Raw genomic sequence first — 10,177 nt, forward strand, 5'->3', positions numbered from 1 at the left:
AGACCCTCTATACGTAAGGACTAATATGGCATAATATGCTTCTGAAGTCTGGGAAGACACCAGTGTACAACTTTTAAAGTCTGATCAGAGTGGGTTTACTGTTTGAAGTTCCCGAGACATGGCAGTGGTGGAAGTGGGCAGGCTCAAAAGAGACATGTCATGTTTCATTTTGAGTGAACATAGAAGAACATTTTCTGAGCACTTAGAAGATGATTCTAAAGTAGTTAGAGAAAGTTTGGTGAGAGACCAACATACGGATTTGGTAGGGTTTTGTTTACTCTTAGAAAGTACAAAGGTAAAGTTGAAACACAGGAGGGAATGCAGTTGATTGTTCATTTTGTTGAAGCTGATGGTGAGCTGTTGTTGGGGAAGAGGTGCAGTGCCTTCTTTATCTCACCTCTCGCCATAGGTTCCCATTGCTTCATTTATTTTGTGTAGTGATTGTGATGATACAGCATGTTAATAATAATGCTAAGCAAAATGTACCTTACATTTATTCTTTGATCTGTAAATTAATTTAAAATGTATTTTTTTAGCAAAGAGATTATGAATTTTACTGCCACTCAGAAATAGTATCCAAATGTCCTTTGGACCAAACTTAGTCAAAACAGATTGAGAGGCAGTATTTGTATACCTTCACACTATTTTTTATGCTTTATTGTAACCATTATACATGCACTGTAAATGAGTGGAAATATTTTCTTATAGTGTTAATTCTAGTGTTTACTATGGCTTTCACAGCTCTTGAATCTATGGACTACAGCCAGCTGTCAGAAATTCTTGTGGGCTGCTCTTGTTAATCATCAAAATTGTAACTGACAAATTTCTGGAGTTTTATTTTCTATCTACTTCTACAGGACAATTGTATCTCTGCTATCTTTGTGATATCTACTGTAATACAGGAAATGCATATTTCCAGCTGAACGCATATCTTAGGTGTTTGCCAGATGTATTAACATACGATTTTTCATGCATCTTTCAGTAATTACTTCTAGATAAAATTGTGATGCCAGTTTAGAATGCAGAATATTTTAGAAAACAAAATACCCTGGCTCTTTCTAGCCTATTGCTGTGAAAAGCATTTTCTTTTTTCTGAGTAGGTGTTTACTTGTAGATGATAAATTTGGTAACAGGATGTTTTTGTCATTCTTTGGAGTTTTGTTTGTTTGTTTGTTTGATTGGCAATAGTGTTGCAATAATGAATTTAGATAATACATGAAGAACCTGTTTTGGTTTGTTTGTTACTGTCGTTCAGAATGCTGGTGGAATGTTGAATTTCTTTCTTAATTAAAGGCTTAATCAGATTTATATTAGTTAACTATCCAAATCTGGAAGTGACATGGTTTCTAAATTTGCTTCTGCATAATTGCATGAAATATTCAAGGACAATTGTTTTAATGGATCGCTGGAGGAAAGGAGCAAAAATTGTAAGATTGTTTAGTAATAATGCCTACAGTTAGAGTGCTGTGAGAATATTTCTAGTCAATTGCATCCTGGTTTTAATTCACTCTGTGCATATCATTCTCATTTCAGGGTTAGTCAGCAATATAAGACCAACTTCATGACTGCTGATAACTTATCGATTTGTTTCTGGCCTACATTGATGAGACCTGATTTTGAAAACAAAGAGTTCCTTTCTACCACCAAAATCCACCAATCAGTTATAGAGACCTTCATTCAACAATGTCAGTTTTTCTTTTACAACGGGGAGATTGTAGAAGCACCCAACCCAGTGGCATGTCAGCCACCGCCTTCCAACCCAGTGCAGATGGTGGAGCCCATGGTACCCCTGCAGCTGCCACCCCCGCTGCAGCCTCAGCTGATACAGTCACAGCTACCAGCAGACCCTCTTGGTATTATATAGACAGAAGATGATTGCAGGCAGCCTGGCGCTGGACAGTAGAGACAAGCTATAGACATGCATGTTTCAGGATACAGTAATGTACTTCATATTTATGAAAAATAATTCCCATCCAGCTGATTGGACATCTTTTTGTTATATCCCGTACTGTGTTCCTCATTTGTACACGCTGCAGATAAAAACTATGTGGTAAGCATGACTGGAGAGGTTTAATTTTTAAAAGCAAAAATAGCTATAAAGTACAAAGCTGCTGCTGCATGATACCTTATTGCAATCACTATATCATTCCTGTGACGGTTTGTCACAATATATTGTGAATAAAATTTTTCTATAGAAATTAAATGATTTAAAAAAATTACATTTATGAAACATTCAATGCTTACAGCCTGCTTTATGGCTGGTTTTTGTTATTTAACATGCTATTTTTGGCAATTTTCTTCACATTCAAGCGTTCTGTGTAAACAACTAAAGCCCAGCTATAGTTTATTTTGTAATCTCCTGGCTACTTATGTGACTTTATGCTTAGGGTGGTTTATGGAAGAATGCAAAATGCACTGTTGAGAATTTTATGATCCCTCGCCATCCATCTTTACTTATAAGTTAACCTGTGGACAGTTTAAGGGTGGGTGAACTTGCTTATTATTTCTTACAGCACAATACCAAGGACATGCTTGTTGTAAAAGTGAGTTTCAAATATTGTACAAAAATTTTGATGTTGCCTACTTATTTCTTTATGTTCCATTACCGAACTAAACATTTTGTAAAACTGTTAATTCTGTAAACAGCTGCATGTTTGAAAGATCATTGATGGTCTTGTAAACTTAATCTAATATATTTTAGATATTTTAATTTTTCCCACTTGGGAATACATGTAGTGTTTAGAAAATAGTTCATGACATTTTCATATAAGGTTATATAACTTTTCATACATAAACATGACTTTTGTTGTAGTAAAATTCTCTAAACCAAACAATGTTTTAATCTAGGACTTCAATTAATCTATTCTTTAAATCTATTTTTATGTGACCCTCTAAAGATATACAAAAATGCATTGCTAATACATGGCAATAAATACTTTGGGTACTGACAATTAACCTCTTTGGAGTGTGTATATATAAAATCACATAAACTTGTATTCATTTTTTTTTCCTGTGGTATGTTGTACTAAAATTTCAAATGACTCTTTTTTTTTTCACCGTATTTTTAAATTATCTTTTTTTTTCCCATTTATTTTACTTTTATATTGGTACCATTTTTGCTGTAAAAGAATGCTGCTTAATTTAAACAAATCTTTTGGTTAAATATTTTGATAGTGGTAAAAAAATTAGAAGGTTACAAATTGTAGCAAAGGGGAGACCGTAGATAAACACTACCTGTGAGACTTTTCATAGCAGCTTTTTTTTCTTTCATGCTCAAAATGTACCTTTTTAGGTCTGCAAAGAAGAAAGTTTTGGCTTATTCAGCTGCTAGAATGTTTTGTGTAGTTAAAAAAAAAAAAGCTTTATGATGGTCGCTGTTGTAATCTTCACTTATAACAAGATTTAAGATCGTCTTGTATGTATTATAGTAAATAGATGATTTTGAGAATTAAGGCTTTTATTAAGAGATTGATTTGCTCCATTTTCCCAAAATAAAAATTGCCTTTCCCACTTATGTCCTAGGTATTGTACTTCTAATGACTTGGATTATCATTCTAGATTACTAAAATACCATAAACCTGGCTGCTGTTTGAAGTACATGTATATTATAAATTATCTTGATATTGTGTTATATTCTTGCAAGTAATTATCTTTTTTAAGAAAACATAAACAAAAAAGAAAAGTCAACCCTATTCCTATTGCAAAGCACACAGGAACTAATAGTACAATAAAGTCTGTCCTGTAAATTGTAGTATTCCTAACTTGTTCTACTTTACCTGTTGTCTATATAGCTTTTATTTATAGTTTTCAGTCTAATCTTGGCATGTTTAGCAAAGAAAATGAATCTTCAAGAGTTTTATAAACTATTTCTAGGTTGCTAAAGAATTTATTTTTCTACTGTATATGGCATAGACAAAGCATCACCTGTACAGGAAACAAGTCTATTTCTAATAGAAGTAAGCTTAAAAATAAATACCAGTCATATCCATATTAAAAATTCCATCTATAAAGTATTTCCAGTCTTTGTAATGTGAATTACATTTTAAACTTTCTATAAATTCCAAGTTTTTTGCCATAGTATTTAACAAGTCTTTGGATACTAATTTTTAGAATAATTTACATTCCATTTCATGATGAACTTTCATGTTGAACTTTCTGCAGTATTTGCAGTACCATTTCTTTGTGTATGATGTTGTGGCTAAATGGCTAAATCACCGTTATTTTTAAGAATCTTAACACTTCCATTCAGCCAAATACAAAAGGGTTATTACATTTACTGGATAAACATAAAGAAGTTAAAGCCTGGCATGTGGCGCCTGGTTGTCACATGGAAGAGTCCCTGCATGCTGTTTGCATTCTGGAAGTGTTGTATGCAGGAATGTGGACATGTGTGTAAGTGTAATATATACACTTTGAGGTTTTTTTATCTGTGTGTTTATGCAGACATGCATGCACATACACCCACATAGTAAAGTTTTTAAAATATACTAGGAAATTAAACTGTGGTTATTAAAGATTTTTAATAGAGCTTTCTCTATTATTATTTTTATTAGTGCTATAAAATGAGGAAGCATGTTACTATATCCTGATTCCTCATACTTTGGCTCATGTAGACCCTTCTAGTTTTAATGAAAATCCAAACAATAATAACTATATTTTTTAATGTGAGCATTTTTACCGTAATATCTATCTTGATAAAGATGCAAATGTATATTACTTTGATTGAGCCATCTCAGTGACACTTTATGGAGTAGTTTCTTTTTTTATGTTATAATGGTATAGACATACTGCAGTGTACTGTCTTTCACTGTTTTAGCAGTTCTAAAATCCCAGACCCGAGTTACAGAAGTGCCATTTTAAGTAATGCTTAACAGGTTATTTCAAAAATCCTTACCCTTCATGGTCTTGTGGAATTTAAGCTCATATAGTGTAAATAGATTGCAGATGTAAACTTAAGTGAAAAGAAACTCTGTTGTTATGTTTTCTCCTTTATTTGAATCCTGGTTGCTAGGAATTTGTAGGTATGTTTATTTTTAGTTGCTGGAGCTTAGCTTCCCATATTTATGATAAACATAGAAAAACTATCAATTGGAGATTAAAAAACCAGGCCATAGTTTATGTCCTTCTTTCATTTTTTTTTTCAGTAATTGTGATGCTGTTTGTCAACTGCAAAAATTGCACACATTTAAAATTTCAAGTAAAAATTTTGTTCTTTGTTTATAGTGTAATCTTTTGTTGCTACATCAAGAGAATACTGCAGTGAATTAAATATCAGTGAAGCTTATTCTGTATAAAAGATGCAACAAATAAAATACTAAGATGCATACTGTGTATAATGTTCAGTTTAGTTGCCTACTAAATTTTTAAAGGCAAATCACCCTATCTTTCACAGACACAGAAATGAAATTTAGCAGTAAATCTTGCTAAAGTAAGAGTGCAGTGTGTGTTTAAGTTTTTCTTGGGTGGGAGGCTGTCTCTTGTGGGTCTCTTAAATTTATTTTTCCTGTGGAATTTTTAAACCTGAAGTAAAAACTGGGCTTTTAAGGTCAGGTTTAAATCATCAGAGTTGTACATTATTGGTCATAATTCTGCTAATGGTATGGGACAAACACAGCCATGATAGTAGTACTGGTTATAGTTCTCACATTTGCAGTGTCTGCTTACTTAGTCTTTTCTGAACACCTTGAGTCATATGGCTGGTGCAGAAATAACTGCAAAACCTTCCTGATGGTCTTCAAATCTGAACACCGTTTAGGTTTTATTATATCTATACACACACATATATATTACATATATTGTAACACATTCAGGTACTGGAGCACTTCAATCTCAAAATAGGATTCATGTTGCATGTTAATTTCCTCAGTGTTCAAATCTTAGTTATTTAGATTGCTTTATCAAAAAACAGCTCTACTGAATCTGACTGAAATATAATGCACTGTTCAGACTGAAGTTTCTTATGAGTAGCTGTCCCAGAGAACCAGTGTAACATCAGTGATCACTTGTGTCAGATTCAGTCCTTCAACTAATTCATGGTTTCCATGGAATCAGAAAGGCATGAAGTTAATCTGTCATCATTAGTGAACTGAACATTTCCTGCCTTTCCTTACTGGTGATTTCTTTCCCAAGTGTGTAGCTAGTGCATCTTATGGCTGTTTCCCATATGTTTCTCATCTTCCTTATAGAATACAATGCATGTGTGTTTAGAGCTGAAATTTTGTTGCTGAACTGACTGTCATTGATGCCCAGCTGACCCCATAGTGCTTTTATATTGCAGAATAGGCTTTAGTATACTTGATAATTTGACCATTACCGATTTTTGTTTGGTGTGATTTAGAAAACAGGAAATGAAATTGTGTCACTGAATGCCTGCAGTGCAGCAGCTGTGGTGTTTTCAGTTTTATAGTGTGATAATAACAAAAGACTGTTGTTGCTTCTACTTAGAAGCTGTTTGAGTTTGAGAAAGGGTGGAAGAGAAATCCTGTAGTGAGTCTAGCTAACAACTGCATGTCCATGCCTCAGGGTTAGATGCGCTGACTTGCAGAGTACCTCTGGCTGCTTATGTGACCAGTTTCTGCAGCGTAGCTGTAGCTTATATTTTCCCCAAAATTATGGTGTCACAATCTGTCTGTTCTTACAGATCTTTCTACCTCATCACTCAGGACGTGAAGGGAGGGTAGAATGGCTGTTCTCATCAATTCCTGCAGTTCTCAGCTTTGTCACTGGTGAGAATTGTCAGGGGCTTCTAAATTGCTTTTGCAGTGTTTTACTGAAGTAGAAACCTTACAGAGTAAGTTAACAGTAGCGTTGACTGACACTGAGTGCAATCAATTGATGAAGCATATTGAAAAAACCCAAGTTGTACTATCAAAGTGTAGGTGTACTATCAAAGTGCAGGTGTTATTATGGTCTCCCCTTGAAGGCTCCATTCTCAGTACTTGACGGTGTGACCTGAGTTTCTGCAGTCACAGCCCTTGGTCACATGGATCCTGTGCAATTTGGGAATGAAGAAGAGATCAAGAAATCTCAAAAAACCAAAATAACTTTGAACAGCCGTCTCTGAAAATATTTAGATGAAATTATTACACGTAGAGTGTAGTAAAAAAAATTAATATGGGGATTGAATTGTTCATGGTTGATTATTGAAATGCACACTGAAATGTGAATGTGCATATGGATGCTTTTTTAAACTTAGTGAAAGAAGTGGATGTTGATGCTGGGGTTTTAACATAGTAAAGGCAGTCAGTCAGCTACAGGTAGCTATTGGTTACAACTCAGATATAAAGTTTTGGAAAATGAATGTTGACATTTGTATCTAATTTTGCTGATGTATTGGTGAATTGTCTAACTGTAATATTAGGTTAATTTTATTACCCTATTATCTTGTGGCCACAGAAATAAGCCTGATTTTATGTCCTTTGTGTAACTGTTATGGGGTGAAAAGTTTCTTTTTGCAGATAACTGCTTTCTTTACTCTTCTTTTTGACTTAAAGCCAAAACTTGAAATTTATAACATGATCATACTACATGTCTTCTATGAAACAGACCGGGTCCCACATAAGGTTTATAAAAATCTGACAGTACTCTTGTCTTCTTTTGTCTGCACTTTTATGTGTGCACTACAATTTCGGGGATGCACTTGTTCATGTCTGAAGATTTCTGCTTGCTAGCAGGTGGATATCAGAGTGATCCCTTTCCATATCCTAACCTACTTTTTATAAAAGAATGCTGGAAAGACCAGCAAGGAAACCATTTTAAAATGGTGAAGGGTAAGTGTGAGCTCTCAGTACAACGATGGGGTGAAGGTGGTCATCTCAACTGGGCTCCCTTTCTGTGCTAGAAGTTTGTGTGTAGGGTGCTTTTAAGCCTTCCACTGATAGTGTAAAAGGGAGGAGGAGATGGAAAAACTCTTTCCTGTATACACTTGTCTCTAACCTCAAGGTTGAGTGTTATTCTTACAGAGTTTGGGGCACGAAGTTCTTTATGTCTGGTGTGGAGTTTTGGCCCCACAGTGTCATGGATTAGCATGTGGCCTTCAACTCAACTCGGCACACCAAAGCAGTGGGGACATACATACAAGCCTTAAATTGTTCATCAGCATCCCTGCTCCTGAAGCATGCTGCCCTGAGAGTTTTGTCGGTTTTTACTTTAAAATAGTTTTGAGTGCTATTATCACCATGATCTGCAGGTCCAAATGTTCTTTAGAGGATACAAAGATTCTCTGACCTGAAATACTTCTGAGGAAGTAGAAATCAAGCTCTGTTCTCCTTGGGATTGTGGACGGGACTATCAAGTATTGTTTTCTCTCTTCTTTTCAAAGAAAGCAGTTTCTAAGAAAAATCAGAGGAATGAACTGTTATCTGTCAGAGGTGTGTTTTTGTAGCGTGATAGTGACACCATGAGGTAAATGCCCAGGTCATTCAGTGAAAGCATTGAAGATGTGAATCCTGCTGGAATCGTTTGGAAGCTTGTCTGTGGTAGAGTAGGTGAATCATAGAACAAGTTCTCAGTCATGGCTATAGTTCCTCTTTGAAGGAAACCTAATACTTTGTTTTCTTTTCTGTTCTTCAGGAGGGGGATAAACTGGTGTGCAGGTAATGTGATTGTCAAAGCTGAGGTCTGACCCCACTGGGAAATGAACAAAAAATTTCACATCAAACACACTAAAAGGCAGCACTAAAGACAGGACATCTATGTCCTGTCTTAGTATTCAGAGTATTGGGAGGAGCTGCATGCTTTTGTTTTTCTCCAAGACTGTGCTTTTCATGAAGGGAAGAGTCTCTTAGCTCCCTTTGGATATCGACTGCTACCCCATATCCATTATTTTACTTAAAACATTTGCTACAATAAATGTGGTTTTTAGGTATTGATCTGTAAATGGATTGAGTCTGATTTCCTGAAATGCTATCCCTTTCCACCATATATTTATTTTCTTTCTTTCCTTATATACCTCCTCCTCATCCCCAAAACAGCAGAGCTGTTCAAGCTAGAGTTCTGTCAATATGAAGAAAGGATTTTCCTGCAGGCTGCAGGGCTTTATCATTTGGGAGTGCTTGGCTTTAGATCTTGGCTCTCTTCCTTTGCACTGTAAGAATTTGTTTGTTAAATTCTGGGCTTGCTACAAATCCTGTTTTCTTTTTTTTCTCCCTAAAGTTAGTGAGGATGAGTGGGCCAAAGTAAATGTCTACAGGCAGTTAGTTGTTTTTGTGGATTAATTTATGGGACACATGCCCAGAGCCCTAGAATAGCAAAATTTCTTCTAAAATGTAAAGAAAAGAATAGCTTAAAGCTTCTGAGTCTCCTTCCTTCTGATGTAGTTGTTAAGGAAACTTGCTATTCTTGCAGTGGGTAGTAGTAAGAAGTATGTTCTTGTACTTGTCTGGATGATAAATATCTCTATATGCAGAAATGTCTAGGGGAAAAAAAATGTAAGCAATTACCTTATTGCAGACATACTGCATGTCCAGCTGAATGAAGGACTTCTAGGAAGTGTACTAAACTGGAGCAAATAGGATGTGCAAATAGCTTCGCTTATCAGAAGGAAACCAAGATAGAGTGAGGATTTTAAGAGCTGGGAAGTTTTAAACTGACCGGAAGGAAATGCTTATGGTGGGTGTTCTTTCCGTTCTAGGGTTTTCAGTGGCTTCTGTCTGTGTTTATAACATGAGGACATGTTCTGACACATTCCATTCCCAGCGCTGCAATGCTCTCAAGTAACGTCTAGCTGTGTGCTTGATGAGGAGGTGCTGAAGGCAGTTTGCATCAGCCTTTTCCCTTTCGATGTAAAGCGCAAGAGTTTTAAAAGGTTTCATGTAGGATGGGAGTTTCCCACCTTGATGAAATTCTCAGGAATTTAGATTGTTGGCCAAAACCACAATCTCAATGGTTTCTATTTATTTTTTTTTTCTTGACTGGTTGTCCTTTTTTTAAAAAAAAAAAAAAATTGTTGAATTGCTGAACAAGTTTTTCCTTCCTTTTTTTTCTTCCTTTTTTTTTTTTTTTCTTTTTTCCTGAGAGGTATTGGAATTTACTGTTAAAAGAAAGGATTAGAATTAGCTAAGTAACCTGGAAATACCAGTGGAGTGTTCAAGTTGAAGTCAATTATTCTTTGATTAGTTTTTCTAGAGACCTCATAATTTTCTGACTAGCAACTAGATTCTTTTTTAAGGCTTTAAGG

At 35.2% G+C, this 10,177-nt stretch overlaps 1 protein-coding gene across 1 annotated transcript in view; it reads left to right on the top strand.

Moving 5' to 3' along the window:
* The window catches only part of ARHGAP5 (Rho GTPase activating protein 5), a 46,573-nt gene extending 41,345 nt beyond the window's left edge, over positions 1 to 5,228 (top strand). The window contains exon 8 of the mRNA XM_066188404.1: positions 1,534 to 5,228. Coding sequence (XP_066044501.1) covers positions 1,534 to 1,864 — 331 coding nt within the window. The 3' untranslated portion in view covers positions 1,865 to 5,228. The remainder of the gene's footprint in view (positions 1 to 1,533) is intronic.
* Positions 5,229 to 10,177: the final 4,949 nt, after the last annotated feature.

The sequence above is a fragment of the Chamaea fasciata genome, unplaced genomic scaffold (genome assembly GCF_029207755.1).
Source record: "Chamaea fasciata isolate MVZ Bird 193981 ecotype frontalis unplaced genomic scaffold, bChaFas1.0.hap1 SCAF_7, whole genome shotgun sequence".
NCBI classification, from domain to species: domain Eukaryota; kingdom Metazoa; phylum Chordata; class Aves; order Passeriformes; family Sylviidae; genus Chamaea; species Chamaea fasciata.